We start from the raw sequence: 17,065 nt of genomic DNA on the forward strand, positions 1-17,065 counted from the left end.
AGGTGACTGAAAATGTTGTTGTTGCAAGAAACCACTTTACAAAATAATATCCATTATTATTCCCATACCATTATTATAGAGAATCAGACAAATTATTCTACCCTCTGCATGTTGGCTACTTAGCTTATTCAAGCCTGTCTCAAAATACATCACTGCCCCTTTTAAGACAAAATCAAATGTATTTACCTGACTCCCTTTTCAAAGATGTCTAAAAATGTACACATTTTGTGCTCTTGAAGGAAACAATCACTCCCCTATTGCTGACTACAAATTACAAGTGGGCTAAAAGCTCACTAACTAGCAAAGGTTATGAATAAAATGTGCACACATGGCTACATGCAGCTCTTGCTTTGATCTCAAAACACTCACAACCACAGCTGTAAACACAGTCCAGTTCTAAGTAAATGGCACAGATCCATATAAGGGTCTAGGGTCTATTTAAATATAGGCCTACTGCAGCTCTGATTGGTTATGCTGCACCGCCTCAGTAGCATATGGGCTGAGTCATGTGCAATAGAATCCTACTCTGATGGTATTTTGGCATTTTAAACGCAAGCGGGAGTGCCCAGCAGGCCAGGCATTTCTATATTTGAACCCTGAACCTAATGTAGCTTTATGTGATATTGACTCCCCATTTTAGGGAATACAGCAGACTGTATGCAGTTTTAGTCACATGTTCAGCTCACCGGTTCATGTTTTGGTTCTTCAAGAACATGCTTTTCAAGAACTCCTAACCTGGTAGTGGTAGGGTCTTGATCTGACCCCTCAGTCCAGAGGGACACTGCAGACAGAACTGACCAACTGTATGTAGGTACAAAACTACAACAGCAGTGGATGATGAGGTAATAGAGAAAGCGCTAGCACCCTCTTAATCTGTTACAGGGCTTCTCTACTCCCTAAGATCTTCTTCATCCAGCTTTAGTTTAGGGTGTCCAGTCTTGCGCCTTATAAAACGTGTTCTATGGCAGAGAGAGGGGACTATCACAATCATAGAATCAGAAATGATGAATGTTGTCATGCATTTCTATTTTAATAGGTGGCCAGAGTGAGGCCATAGGTCTCCAAACCCTGTCACGCACACACACACACACACACTATTGTCAATGCTACAGCAGAGAGAATGCTTGCAGCTTGGTGTGAACCAGGACAGCTTTCATATCAGAGGGAGGAGACAGGTTGGGACTTACACATTAAGATATTCAGCAGGCACCTAATTGTGTGTGGTATTGGGGTGATGGCGTCATATTTAGGCTGTAGATTATATACCCAGCCAAACAATGTGCACCTGCAGTTGGGTACGCTGAAATACAATGAAACAGTTTGATGATTGTGTAAGATAGTATTCTTTTTTTGTTAAACTAAACTCAGTTATTTTACATGGATTTCTGAAATGTGTGGAATAGAGAGCAATGGTAATGTAATTTTTGTAGGCATTAAATCCGCCATGGTTCGTAGAACATAGCCTATGGGAAAATGTATGTATTTTTTGGAAGGTGTTTGGATACACGCCAGGGGATCTTATAGGTTTTGTTCTATGAGATAATCTTCATCAGCTAAAGTCACTTTTTGTGAATTTTGAAGCATTTCTGTAATAAACCGAAAACCCTATTCTTTCCCCAATAAGTTTAACCATAGGAACGGCTGAACGAACGAGAGGTAGAATCATACTGAGGTATGCTCAAATCTAGCGAGATCTATTTGTTATTTGTCATTTACCCAGTAACTAATCATATGTTTTCTGATTGGCCAAGGCATTAATGACGTTGTAATAGCTTTATTGAGGCTGGAAGTGACAGTCTTGAATTGTGGTTGATGGTGTTCAATGTGGTTTAACGGTTGAAGCTGTTAAATAGTTATTCGTATCCGTCCATCCAGTCCTTGCTCCTACAGAAAGTAATCCATCCACCTGTACCCGGACCCTCAATGTACACATGGAAAGATACGAAAAGCCTACAGGGAAGGTATAATGCATTACAATGCGTGGCTAAAATTGGCAAAAGCACTTATTACACCCATATAACAATGTGAGATGTAACAAAGATAGATATTATCAACAATTTACTCATAATTTATAATACTGCAAATGCAAATGCGTGATACTATGACATAATACAATATTGAAAGCACTCATATAGTTATTTAAAGTAATGTATGCACCCCCAGAATGCAATTACGTAGTTGAATAGTCTTGCCATAGGTTCACAATGAGGCCATCTAAAGCAAAATATGCCAATCTGGCAGGTTACGGGTTGTTTTCCTATACAGTAAACTAGCACGTTATCCACTGACACTATACTGCATTGTCGCGAATAAACCGCGCAGGATGTGTTGGGGGACTGCAGCGCAAGTGATGTGGAGCGCAAAACACGCCCCCTAGACGCTCGGCTGAAGTGTCTGCAGGGAAGAGGCAAGTAGTTCTATCGAGATACCTCAAAAAGTGTCCGCTCGCTCCTCTCTGTAGCTAAGGTAAGAACAAATGGCCATTTTACTTTTCCATTCAGTTATTTAGATCTAAAGACTTTGTTGTTGTGTCAGTGTTTTCAGTGTTAAGTCTAGGCTACATTATTAGAGAAAATAAAGTTGTTTGTAAAAATAAAATAGAGCATGTTATATAATTGAAATGAAGTGCTATCTCTGGCTTCAAGTAATGAACCATTTACTGTAGTTTCATATGGGCATAGTTTTCAACATCCACCTGATTTATCCATGTGTAAAAGGAATATGAACATTTTATGCACTGTTCTGAGGACCTATTGGATGGATGCTATCGGATGATCACCCGGATTCTTCCCACAGTGCTACTGGATATTATGAATTATCTGGAAAAGACGTTGTTTTTTGGATTCATTTTAAACTGGACAAAGCTTACAAAAAGAAATATGCATGGAATGGACACACGACCAACTCCATTTATGGATTCTCCCAAAATGGAATTCTACCATGGTCTACCTACACTTTCTATGTTGCCTGATATGCCTGATGGCATTCAGAGAACTCAAGGGTGCTTAAGATACCTTTTTATTCAGATGCTGATGTAAAAATAAACAACCAGCTTGGTGAGAGTTTGAGGCACAACAACTGCCTCATGTGAAGGTCAGGATGATAAGTAGACCAAGTTTTGGGGTTTGTCAGGGAATCAACAGTAATCTGTTTCCTGAATTGGCAGAGAAAGGAGAGGGGGGGGGGGTAGAAAAGTAACCATTACTAGGCATTACAGCTCTAATCCTGCACCCCTTTGGGCCTTCTGTAAGTAATAGGTACAAACAAGCTTAGCCCAATCATGACTGACCTCATACTGAACATGCAAGCTTTATGTAAGGAAAACGGGGTTGTATACAAAATGAAGGTATCCACCAAAGCCGTGGTCCCCAAACATTTTTTGTTTTGTGATCTACTTGAAGCCTTTCATACTTTCTTGTGCCCAAACGATGTGTCTAGCCATATTAGTCCTAAGACGTGACCCAAGAGGAACTGGCTGTGACCTACCAGTGGGTCGGTCCCCAGTACCCACCCGCCATTTGTGAAACACTGGCCCATAGTGTTTGGTCATGTTCTTTATGTGTGGTGAGGGTTGTCTTTACAAAAATTGAGGTATATACATCTAAGACAGCCCAGTCTTAACGAGACAGAAGAGTAAACCTGCCTGTCTGTATTTTGTTGTTCCAGGAGCCTGCAGTGACGACAACATGGGTCGCAAAGAAATAACTTGCAGTTGGAAGAAAGTCACCAACAACATCAGAGATGTGTTCGAATTCAAACAAGTGCTGGGATCGTAAGTACTTTGTCTGATATGATTGGAGCCTGGAGGGTTTTCCTAGCCAGGTCAGTGTTTAAAACCACCACGTAATCATTCTAAGGGGACACTGTAGGCAAACCTTGGTGTCTAGGTTTTAATTTCATTTTAACTCTGTCTCTGTGCCTCAAGCCATTTAATGTGTTTTACGTTTATAACTCAAAGCACTTTTCATTTTGAGCAGGGCCCTCACACACCCCCAAAATCTGAGGGGGCATAAAGTATGGCTGGGCGGTGGTCTGAAGGGGGCTAGGCCCCCCGTCAGGAAGTTGGAGAATTTAGCACTTTTCATACACCTGAAGCAGCTTTTTCCTACAATCTAGAGCCATAATCATTATGATTAATTCTATTCTATTTTCTTTATATCTAAGCATACCTCTTGAGTTGTCTGTATCCTCCTATCCTCCTGACTGGTGTTTTCTTTTTAAAGAAACTAAATAGGCTTCTCTGCATCTCTGCTAAAATCTGGGTAAAAGTTTAAAAGGAATGTGAATCTTATTCAGTACATTTAATAATTGCTTGCCAGCCAGCATGACAGCTAAAATAGTTAGACAAGCTAGCTATTCGAACTTGATTGATAGCCTGAAATGGCTTCTTGGTACTGTAGCTAGTTATGATGTTGGGATATCGGGAACCTATCTGCCCAACAACAAAAACATTTAATTATAAATAAATACACAGTACCAGTCAAAAGTTTGGACACACCTACTCATTCCAGGGTTTTTCTTTATTTTTACTATTTTCTACATTGTATAATAATAGTGGAAACTATGAAATAACACAAATGGAATCATATAGTAACCAAAAAAGTATTAAACAAATCTTCAAAGTAGCAAGACAGCTTTGCACACTCTTGGCATTCTCTCAACCAGCTTCATAAGGTAGTCAACTGGAATGCATTTCAATTAACAGGTGTGCCTTGTTAATTTGTGGAATTTCTTTCCTTCTTAATGCATTTGAGTAAATCAGTTGTTGTGACCAGGTAAGGGTGGTATACAGAAGAAAGCCCTATTTGGTAAAAGACCAAGTCCATATTATGGAAAGAACAGCTCAAATAAGCAAAGAAAATGACAGTCCATCATTACTTTAAGACATGAAGGCCTGTCAATCAGGAAAATGTCAATAACTTTGAAAGTTTCTTCAAGTGAAGTTGCAAAAACCATCAAGCACTGGGATTGAAACAGGCTCTCATGAGGACCACCACAGGAAAGGAAGACCCAGTTACTTCTGTTGCAGAGGATACGTTCATTAGAGGTACCAGCCTCAGAAATTGCAGCACAAAAAAAAATATTTACAGAGTTCAAGTAACAGACACATCTCAACATCAACTACTCAGAGACTGCGTGAATCAGGCCTTCATGGTCAAATTGCTGCAAAGAAAACACTACTAAAGGACACCAATAAGAAGAGACTTGCTTGGGCCAAAAAACACGAGCAATGGACATTAGACCGGTGGAAGTCTGTCCTTTAGTGTGATAAGTCCAAATTTGAGATTTTTGTTTCCAACCGCCATATCTTTGTGAGATGCAGAGTAAGTGAACGAAGATCTCCGCATGTGTGGTTCCCACCGTGAAGCATGGAGGAGGAGGTGTGATGGTGTGGGGGTGCTTAGCTGGTGACACTGTCTGTGATTTATTTAGAATTTAAGGAACACTTAACCAACATGGCTACCACAGCATTCTGCAGTGATACCCCATCCCATCTGGTTTGCGCTTAGTTGGACTATCATTTGTTTTTCAACAGGACAATAACCCAACACACCTCCAGGCTGTGTAAGGGCTATTTGACCAAGAAGGAGAGTGATGAAGTGCTGCACCAGATGACCTGGCCTCCACAATCACCCGACCTCAACCCAATTGAGAGGGTTCGGGATGAGTTGGACCACAGAGTGAAGGAAAAGCAGCCAACAAGTGCTCAACATATGTGGGAACTCCTTCAAGACTGTTGGAAAAGCATTCCAGGTGAAGCTGGTTGAGAGAATGCCAACAGTATGCAAAGCTGTCATCAAGGCAATGGGTGTCTACTTTGAAGAATCTAAAATCTAAAATATATTTTGATTTGTTTAACACCTTTTTGGATACTACATGATTCCATGTGTTATTTCATAATTTTGATGTCTTCACTATTGTTTAGTTTTTGGGATAATTCACATCATCTAATATGTAGAACCTACCTGGGTGATGCACGGCAGACATTTTTTGCTTGGTCGTTTTCAGTGGACCTTTGTTGCTGGGCAGCGACTCTTGTCAGCTTCTTAACTCAGAGAAAAGGGACATTATTACATGATTGAGTGGATCTCCAGTAGACCTACTTTACCGGTTTCCAGAGAAGGATCCTAGTTTGGCACTATAATCCTGGACGGGCTTGAACATTCCACCCAGATTATCAGATTATCAGGACCCAGGTCAGGGCAGGTCTTCTTTATCAACTGAAGTGGAATACTTGGCGCTCACACAATACAGCTTCTCTCTCTTTGGATATGGTTCAACTAGGACCCAAGTACAGACAATTCTTTAGAGATCTTTGAGATGAGATAGCAACAGTAACCAAAAGAGGACAGGACATTGAAAATGTAGTAAAAATGGTTAACTAATATCTGCCCAGTGTGTGAGCGTACATGTTTGGTTGTGTATTTGTGCCTGAGTGTGTGCTTGTCTGTGTGTGTGTGCGGCCGTGTGTTCATGTCAGCTTGTGGGCATGTGCATGTGCATGTGTTGGTATTCGTTTTTGCAGTGTTTCCCCTAGGATTTTCTTCAGCATATAGGGAAAACACTGGTGTTTTGTGTGTGCTTATACATTAAGCCCATGTGTTTGAATGTACAGTATGTGTGGGGTATAGGGGGCTTTATGACTGTTTCAGAGTCTGTTGTGCTTTGCGAAATCAAATAGAAGAAACAGCGTTGTCCAGTTGTCCACACAATGCTGATATCTGCAGAGTGAGAGTGGTATGTCTGCTGGCCCCTGGCCTGTTTATCTGAGGCTCCTGCTCAACTCATCAGCCTCTCCTCAAGCAGCTTATACTCCAGAACATCCCTGGCTGTGAATGAGAGGCTGACGTTGAGAGAGAGGTGTGAACCAGGCAGGTGAGCAATGACGTCATTACAGCTCAGGAACATCCTAACTCTGTTATAGGATTAGGGGCCTGGGATTGTGTGTCTGTGTGTTTACTGTGTGAGGGAATGTGTGTGCCTGCATGTCTGCATGTGTGAGTTTGAGTGTGAATTGAAGTATCTGTATGTGTGTGTTCATCAGACCTGGGTTCAGTTAGTATAGTTTTCTTTCAAATACGTTAAGTGTCTGATGGAGCCTTTTAGGAATATCAGATGAGAGGAATTTGCACTTTTGGAACTAGTATATTGGTCCCATTTTGCCAGGAAGCGAAGTGGCAAGCTCAATCAAAGTGTTGAAAGAAAACAAATAGTGCAGTATTTGAACCCAGGCCTAGTTGTGTCTGTCTGTATGTCTGTCTCTCCCAGACAGTGATGTCTTTGGTCACAAACACACTCATTGCATCGGTTTCACAGGTGTCGTAATGTGACGGTCAGGCCCAGAGTGTCTGCTAAACAGAGGATTACCCTCACCTTGGTCTCCTTCAAACAGGGAAATCAGCAGATGGAGGGTAGATCCATTTTGAGTCTTATGATCCTTTTGGCTCCCTCCCACGCATTAACACTAACTTCTCTCCTGATGTCATGTTATGGCTGGGGTGTTTGTTTGGTCTGACGAAGAAACAACCCACCATGCTCAGGGTTCATCCAGGGTTGACTGTGCTAGGTCAGACAGAGACAAACGGACACAATGAACAAATTAAGACCACAATGGAAATAAGCCTCCGGGCTTTATTGTGTTTTTATCGGCAAATTTGTTTTTATGTATATTATGTTGTCTCCCGCTTGAGCAGATTATTACTTTTAATGATCTAATCAGTTCAATCAATCAATCAATTATTTTAGTGGTCCCTGTCCTGAGATTCAGGCTGGGTTATGTAAAGTGCTTGAGCACTAGTCCTGCCCTGCTGCTATTCACAGGCCTTAGGAGCACAGGCCATACCTGAGCCTCTATCTGGGACACCCTCGTCTCGTTCCTAGCTGTGTGTCAGCTATGAGCCTGGCTAGTGAGGCTGGATGGTGGTGACTCCACCTACAGCACATGGCGTTAGGTAGTCTAGCTGTTAGAGTGTTGGGCCAGTAACCGAAAGGTCGCTGGTTCGAGAACCAGAGCCGATAACTTGAAAAATCTATCAATGTACCCTTGAGCAAGGGACTTAACCCTCATTTCCTCCAGGGGCGCCTTACTACTATTACTACTACTAACCTTTTTCTCTGTCTGTCTGTGTGGGTGTGTAGGGGTTCGTTCTCCGAGGTGTATTTGGTGCGAGAGAAGAAGACAGGAAACCTGTACGCCCTGAAGTGTCTGAAGAAAAAACACCTCAGCTGTAGCAACCTAGAGAACGAGATCACTGTGCTGAAGAAGTGAGTACACGCACGCATACTCTTACACACTCTCACACCTGAACAAGTTAACATCACATATCTCTCAATCTTCCTCTCAGGATAAGACATGACAATGTGATTGGACTGGAAGATTTCTATGAGACTCAGACACACTATTACCTCGTCATGCAGCTGTGAGTGCAAACCCTTATCACTACATAAGCTAAATACATGTATTAGCCTACAGAGAAATGTTGCTATTTTAGAGAACTTGCTGTATTAGTCGGGTGTTTAATAAGGGTTGTAAATGCTGGTGATGAGAATAGTGATGATGATTATGCTGATGATGGTGATGCCAAAGATGATAATGTTTATGGTGATGACGAGGATGTTTATGGTGATGACGAGGATGTTTATGGTGATGATGCGGATGATGATGGTGAATATGGTGGGGAGATTCTGATGTGTGTGTGTTCTTTCCTAGGGTGTCTGGTGGAGAGCTGTTTGACCGTATCATAGATCGGGGGGTGTACACAGAGAAGGACGCCAGCCAGCTGGTCCGCCAAGTACTGCAAGCGGTCAACTACCTTCACGAGAACAGCATAGTGCACAGGGACCTCAAGGTATGTTACACACACACAGTCAACATACCTGGTAGAGAGTGGGGATCAAAGTACATTTTAATGTAGCTAAAAGGTCAATAAATAATATACAATTTGCCACTCCAAACATGTTTCATACACGTTACTATATCATCAGTGGTGTATTGGAGGGTAAACACACATAAGCATTTACCCACTTTTTACTAGAAAATGCATTGAAAGTATAAGGAGCGTTACTTTACTCACAGCGAACCTCGAACCCATCTATTTTTTGTATACCATGTTGAGAGAACAGTTCCTCTGCCGCTTGTTGACCCTCTCCCCCTCTGTCTCCCTGTGTGTGAGAGCAGCCAGAGAACCTGCTATACTTCGACTCAGACGAGAACTCCAAGATCATGATCAGTGACTTCGGCCTGTCCAAGATGTCCGACCACGGAGTGATGTCCACAGCCTGCGGCACGCCAGGATATGTTGGTGAGAGAGTGTGTGTGTCAAATCAAGTCAAATTTGTCACATGGGCTGAACAGGTGTAGACTTTACCGTGAAAAGCTTGCTTACGAGCCCTTCCCAGTGATGCAGAGGGCTCGTAAGCAAGCATTTCACGGTAAAGTCTACACTGTTGTATTCAACGCATGTGACCAATGCGATTTCATTTAATGCAGATGTGCAGCAAGTGTGTGTTAGATGGTTGGTCATTGAAATAGAGAGTAAAGCTTCATTGCACCGCTAGATAGTATTAGCATGGTATCTAACCCTGTTTATATTTGATCCTCTATAGCCCCTGAAGTTCTGGCTCAGAAACCCTACAGCAAGGCAGTGGACTGCTGGTCCATAGGAGTCATCACATATATCCTGTGAGTGCCTATCTAGGACATCTAGATCTATATCTGCCAGCACCTCCTCTCAACCCTTTCATAGTATCAGGATGACTGCATTGTGAGATGGCAGTACTATATCACTTTTGGGAAAGGTTATTGTAATTCTGTTACTGTATGTTCCCCCTCTCTCTCTGTGTGACAGGCTGTGTGGCTACCCTCCCTTCTTTGAGGACAACGAGACACGTCTGTTCGCTAAGATCATGAGGGCCGACTACGCTTTCCACTCGCCTTTTTGGGATGACATCTCTGAGTCAGGTAAGACAAATACCACCACATCAACAAGGGTATTTAAAGTGGAACTGACAGCATTTTAGCAACATGAAATCTTATTAAAATCTGTTCATATACACCTCCAAGAAGAATATGACACGTTTTTAAATTTATTTTCTGACAAGCGAGCACTTAGATATGGTCGTTTTCATAAATTCATAGAATGTTTGGGAATGACGTTGTAATGAGTACGATGGGAGACAGAGTGCTGGTTTCAAGCGCAGGAGGTGTTTATTACTAATAAAGGACCACAGGAGGAGGCAGGTAGCTGGGTCCAGGGGCAGGCAGAAGGTCATACACAGGAGGAGGCAGGTAGCTGGGTCCAGGGGCAGGCAGAAGGTCATACACAGGAGGAGGCAGGTAGCTGGGTCCAGGGGCAGGCAGAAGGTCATACACAGGAGGAGGCAGGTAGCTGGGTCCAGGGGCAGGCAGAAGGTCATACACAGGAGGAGGCAGGTAGCTGGGTCCAGGGGCAGGCAGAAGGTCATACACAGGAGGAGGCAGGTAGCTGGGTCCAGGGGCAGGCAGAAGGTCATACACAGGAGGAGGCAGGTAGCTGGGTCCAGGGGCAGGCAGAAGGTCATACACAGGAGGAGGCAGGTAGCTGGGTCCAGGGGCAGGCAGAAGGTCATACACAGGAGGAGGCAGGTAGCTGGGTCCAGGGGCAGGCAGAAGGTCATACACAGGGACTCCAAAAAGGTAACAGTACAGGCAGGGAAAGGGTAGTAACGTAGTCCGGGAGATCAGGCAAGAGGTTGACAGGAAATCTAATAGGCAAAAGTACAGGCAGGGTGGTGTCGTTAGCGAGGATGGCCAAACACTACACGGGAGGACTAATACGGAAATAAACAGAGCTCCGAATAGAATGTATGCCAAAACAAACAATACCTCACAATGATGGGGTGCAAAGAACTGAACTAAATAGTGTGTGTAAATGACATACAGGTGTGTGAACAGGTGATCAGAATTCAGGTGATTGGGATGTGGAGAGTGAGCTGTGTTCAGGGGATCTATGTGTTTGAGAGTGTGAGCTGGAAAGTGGGCTGGAAAGTGAGCTGCGTTCAGGGGATCTATGTGTTTGAGAGTGTGAGTTGGAAGGAGACATTACAGATGTAGAGTAAGGCATTTGGGAAAATACTATAGCAATATAGAGTGTGAAAGCGTCCGTGCGTTTGGACACTAATAGACACTGCAGGAAATAAAACCAGAATAAAAACATTTGCCCGAGATAAGAAGCAGTGCTTGACTTGGGAAGAAGCTCACCGGAGCTGGGTACTGGCACCTCAAATGTTCTACTGCTTGAGCTCCTCTTCCTCTTATAGAATATTAGCTCAAAAGTATTGTGGAGCTCCTGCATTTCAATATCAACAGTACCAACACCCAAAATTAGTACCTGAACCTATTTCAGTCCAAGTCAAGCACTGATAGGCCTTTTTTATGACGTTTCCACAGGATCAGAGCATGACATTTTTCCCTTCATGCTGAGGGGTTATCGAAAGGGAGAGAGCTGGAAAGATTTTTCAAATACATTGAGGAACTATTGTAATTCTCAATGGATGTAAAAACAGACATGGTTTGCTTGCTGTTTGAGGTGAAGAAAACATTACTTTGAAAAGCTCCACAGGTCATTAGTGGTGGTGCGTTAAGCCAATCTTTATTGTTCTCTTTATTTTTTACTATTTTCTACAATGTACAATAATAGTGAAGACATCAAAACTATAAAATAACACATGGAATCAGTTAGAAACCAACAAAGTGTTAAACAAATCAAATTCTATTTTATATTTGAGATTGTTCAAAGTAGCCCCCTTTTGCCTTGATGACAGCTTTGTACATTCTTGGCATTCTCTCAACCAGCTGGGATGGGGTATCGCTGCAGAATGCTGTGGTAGCCATGCTGGTTAAGTGGGCCTTGAATTCTAAATAAATCACAGACAGTGTCACCAGCAAAGCACCAACACACCTCCTCCTCCATGCTTCACGGTGGGAACTAGAGGTCGACCGATTATGGTTTTTCAATGCTGATACCAATACCGATTACCGACCCAAAAAAGCCGGCGCCGATTAATCGGCCGATTTTTATATATATATTTGTAATAATGACAATTACAACAATACTGAATGAACACTTTTATTTTAACTTAATATAATACATAAATAAAAATCTATTTAGTCCCAAATAAATAATGAAACATGTTTAATTTGGTTTAAATAATGCAAAAACACAGTGTTGGAGAAGAAAGTAAAAGTGCAATATGTGCCATGTAAAAAAGCGAGCGTTTAAGTTCCTTGCTCAGAACATGAGAACATATGAAAACTGGTGGTTCCTTTTAACATGAGTCTTCAATGTTCCCAGTTAAGAAGTTTCTAGTTATTATTGGAATTATAAGACTATTTATCTCTATACCATTTGTATTTCATATACCCTTGACTATTGGATGTACTTATAAGCACTATAGTATTGCCAGCCTAATCTCAGGAGTTGATAGGCTTGAAGTCATAAACAGAGCTGTGTTTCAAGCATTGCGAAGAGCTGCTGCTGGTTTGAATGAATGCTTACGAGCCTGCTGGTGCCTACCATCGCTCAGTCAGACTGCTCTATCAAATCATAGACTTAATTATAACATAATAACACTAAAAGAATACGAGCCTTAAGTCATTAATATGGTCGAATCCAGAAACTATCATTTAGAAAACAAAACGTTTATTCTTTCAGTGAAATACGGAACCGTTCCATATTTTATCTAACGGATGGCATCCCTAAGTCTAAATATTGCTGTTACATTGCACAACCTTCAATGTTATGTCATAATTACGTAAAATTCTGGCAAATTAGTTCGCAATGAGCCAGGTGGCCCAAACTGTTGCATATACCTTGACTCTGCGTGCAATGAGCGCAAGAGAAGTGACACAATTTCACCTGGTTAATATTGCCTGCTAACCTTTATTTCAGCTAAATATGCAGGTTTAAAAATATATACTTCTGTGTATTGATTTTAAGAAAGGCATTGATGTTTATGGTTAGGTACACGTTGGAGCAACGACAGTCCTTTTTCGCGAATGCGCACCTCATCGATTATATGCAACGCAGGACATGCTAGATAAACTAGTAATATCATCTAGTGATTATGATTGATTGTTTTTTATAAGATAAGTTTAATGCTAGCTAGCAACTTACCTTGGCTTCTTACTGCATTCTCGTAACAGGCAGGCTCCTCGTGAGGGAGGTGGTTAGAGCGTTGGATTAGTTAACCGTAAGGTTGCAAGATTGAATCCCTGAACTGACAAGGTAAAAATCTGTTGTTCTGCCCCTGAACAAGGCATTTAGCCCACTGTTCCTAGGCCGTCATTGAAAATAAGAATTTGTTCTGAACTGACTTGCCTCGTTAAATAAAGTTGTAAAATAAAATTTGTATTAAAAAAAATTGTCGTACAAAAATACAGATTTCCGGTTGTTATGAAAACTTGAAATCGGCCCTAATTATTCGGCCATTCCGATTAATCGGTCAACTTCTAGTACTGACCTAACATAATCAGATGGTATGCTTTCATCATAAAGCCTTTTTGAAATCGGACACTGTGGTGGGATTTACAGCAAGTTGATCTTTAAAATGGTGTAAAATACGTGTATGTTTGAGGAATTTTAATTATGAAGTTTCTGTTTGAATTTGGTGCCCTGCACTTTCACTGGCTGTATCGATTCCGTTAACGGGATCTCAGCCGTAAGAAGTTAATGCTAGATAGCAACTTACCTTGGTTCCTTGCTGCACTCGCGTAACAGGTGGTCAGGTCAGACTGCCTGTAAGGGATCTCGTCCTCCCCCAATACATTTTTGGGGCTGCCTCTCGGACTTCCAGCCGCGGCGCCGTGCTGCCTCCTCATACCACCGCCTCTCGGCTATCGCTGCCTCCAGCTCAGCCTTGGGGCGGAGATATTCTCCAGCCTGTGCCCATGGTCCCTTGCCGTCCAGAATCTCCTCCCAAGTCCAGGAGTCCTGACATCGCTGCTGCTGCCCATTACCACGCTGCTTGGTCCCTTTGTGGTGGGTGTTTCTGTAAGGGATCTCGTCCTCCTCTTCTGAGGAAGAGTAGCGAGAAGGATTGGAGGACCAAAAACGCAGCGTGGTAAGTGTCCATAATTTAATGAAGCAAAATGAACACTGAACAAAAACAATAAACAATAAACGAACAGTCCCGTAAGGTGAATGACAAAACACTAAACAGGAAATAAACACCCACGAAAGGCTACCTAAGTATGATTCTCAATCAGAGACAACTAACGACACCTGCCTATGATTGAGACCCGTATTGACTGACCTTCATGTCTTAAAGCAATGATGGACTGTAGTTTCTCTTTGCTTATTTGAGCTGTTCTTGCCATAATATGGACTTTGTCTTTTACCAAATAGGGCTATCTCTGTATACTACCCCTACCTTCTCATAACTGATTGGCTCAAACGTGTTAAGAAGGAAAGAAATTCCACAAATTAACTTTCATCAAGGCACACTTGTTAATTGAAATGCATTCCAGGTGACTACCTCATGAAGCTGGTTGAGAGAATGCCAAGAGTGTGCAAAGCCGTCATCAAGGGAAAGGGTGGCTGCTTTGAAGAATCGCAAACATAAAATATATTTTGATTTGTTTTAACACTTTCTTGTTTACGATATGATTTCATATGTGTTATTTCACAGTTTTGATGTCTTCACTATTATTCTACAATGTAGAAAATTGTTAAAAAAAAATAAGAAAAACCATTGAATGAGTAGGTGTGTCCAAACTTTTGTCTGGTACTGTATATATTAAAGATATTCATAATTTTTAGAAGGCTGAAAGTTCCATGTCAGTTGTTGATGTTTCTGTCGGTCTCTGTTTCCATAGCGAAAGACTTCATCCGGAACATGATGCAGAAGCACCCTAACAAACGGTTCACCACAGAACAGGCCCTCAGACACCCCTGGTGAGTCACACACACAGATACAGGATCAGCCTATCCTCTGCTCATCTCATCAAAATAGAAACCTGACCTCAGATCAGTGTCTAGGTAGCTCACTCTTTCCTGTTTATTACTAGTTCCTGGTGACCCTATCAATGTCATTTCCTGTTGCAGGGTCATTGGAAAGACAGCGAGGGATCAGGACATCTATAAATCAGTCAGCATGCAGATCCAGAGGAACTTTGCCAAGTCCAAATGGAGGGTGAGCAACATACAGTATGCTAGCATACATACATTTATTATATTATTATTATTAACAAAACCCAATTATTTATACAAACATATGAATGCTAATATTCCTGTGTGTTTGTGTGTGTTACAGCAAGCCTTCAACGCCACAGCAGCCATCAAACACATAAAGAAGCTGCAGTTGGCCCATGCCGACCCCGACGCCCCTCTCCCTCCCATCCCTGCCATAGCCATCAACCCCTGCTACTCCCAGAATCCCCTGCGGGGTGTCAACAACATCACCACAGAGGATGTTGACTCCACCAGCAGCCTCCCGATCCCAATGTGTCACATGACCCCTCCAGAGGCACAGTACCGGGGCCTGAGAGCCAGTCACAGCGAGCCCATGCACGCGCCGGTCGTCATGGAGACATATAACGCAGAGAATTGCTCCTCATTCACGGCAGCTAAAAGGTGAGTCCAAGTGGACTGAGTGGAGGGGAATGTAGCAGTCGGGGGGGGGGGGGTTCAGATATGTCCACTAAGTGTAGAATCTGTGGTTCTGAAGGCTCTGCTTTTTAATGTCGTGTTTCAGCTGTGACGCCATGGACAGGGCGACCAATAGGAATGGCCAGATGATGCAAACTGGGGTGTGTTCTGTCATGTGATTGGTTGATTGGCCTGAGGATCAATTCAACTACGTCAAGGTAAATTGGTCTCATATACACAATATGCATGTTCTTTTGAATACACTCATGCACACAATAAACAAAATGCAGAGAGATAAGTTGATAGGAAAACACCCAACTTTCTCACTTGAATTATATGAATCTTCATGTGAACCCCCCTTCTCTCTCTCCAGTGTTTCTGCAGTGTTGCAGTCAAGAAGTTTGAGCCACTCCTTGCTGCTCTACAGGTGTCTGTCTGCTGCCTCCTGCTGGTTCATTTCTGTAGTGCTCTTCTGAGATTTCCAGGGGCCCATAGCAAGGACCCGGGGCCTGAACCTTCTCCAGAGGAGAACACAGGAAGACCTGGGGTTCATACCCAATTACAGTGCAGTACATTTACACTCACGCACAAATGTATGCACTCACACACACAAATGCAAACTTTAATTTCTCTGACCCAAGCTACTGTCGATTAAGCTTTAGAAGTGTACATTCTGTCATGCAGTACCAGTCAAAAGTTTGGACACACCTACTCATTCAAGGGTTTTTCTTAATTTTTACTGTTTTCTACATTGTAGAATAATAGGGAAGATGTCAAAACTATGAAATAACACATATGGGATCATATAGTAACCAAAAAAAGTGTTAAACAAATCAAAACATATTTTGCTCACTCTTGACATTCTCTCAACCAGCTTCACCTGGAATGCTTTTCCAACAGTCTTGAAGGAGTTCCCACATATACTGAGCACTTGTTAGCTGGTTTTCCTGATTGTGGAGTCCAGGTCATCTGATGCAGCACTCCATCACTCTCCCTCTTGGTCAAGTAGCCCTGTCACAGCCTGGAGGTGTGTTTTGGGTCATTGTTCTATTGAAAACAAATGATAGTCCCACTAAGCGCAAACCAGATGGGATGGCGTATCGCTTCAGAATGCTGTGGTAGCCATGCTGGTTAAGTTTGCCTTGAATTCTAAATAAATCACTGACAGTGTCACCAGCAAAGCATCATCACACCCCCTCCTCCATTCTTCACAGTAGGAACTACACATGCAGAAATCATCCGTTCACCTACTCTGCGTCTCAGAAAGACACGGCGGTTGGAAACAAAAATCTCAAATTTGGACTTGTCAGACCAAAGAACAGATTTCCACCGGTCTAATGTCCATTGCTCGTGTTTCTTGTCCCAAGCAAGTCTCTCTTCTTCTTCTTATTGGTGTCCTTTAGTAGGGGTTTCTTTGCAGAAATTTGACCATGAAGACC

At 42.4% G+C, this 17,065-nt stretch overlaps 1 protein-coding gene across 1 annotated transcript; it reads left to right on the forward strand.

The window, feature by feature from the left end:
* Positions 1 to 1,791: 1,791 nt before the first annotated feature.
* LOC109890273 (calcium/calmodulin-dependent protein kinase type 1D-like) lies at positions 1,792 to 16,372 on the forward strand. Its single transcript, XM_020482258.2, has 13 exons — positions 1,792 to 3,564; positions 3,667 to 3,772; positions 8,140 to 8,265; positions 8,346 to 8,420; positions 8,711 to 8,849; positions 9,179 to 9,302; positions 9,607 to 9,682; positions 9,849 to 9,961; positions 14,855 to 14,933; positions 15,084 to 15,171; positions 15,292 to 15,611; positions 15,733 to 15,844; positions 16,000 to 16,372. The coding sequence occupies exons 1-12, from the start codon at positions 3,549 to 3,551 to the stop codon at positions 15,803 to 15,805; spliced, it is 1,335 nt and encodes a 444-aa protein (XP_020337847.1). The 5' UTR covers positions 1,792 to 3,548; the 3' UTR covers positions 15,806 to 15,844; positions 16,000 to 16,372.
* Positions 16,373 to 17,065: the final 693 nt, after the last annotated feature.

The sequence above is a fragment of the Oncorhynchus kisutch genome, linkage group LG5 (assembly GCF_002021735.2).
Source record: "Oncorhynchus kisutch isolate 150728-3 linkage group LG5, Okis_V2, whole genome shotgun sequence".
Taxonomy (NCBI): domain Eukaryota; kingdom Metazoa; phylum Chordata; class Actinopteri; order Salmoniformes; family Salmonidae; genus Oncorhynchus; species Oncorhynchus kisutch.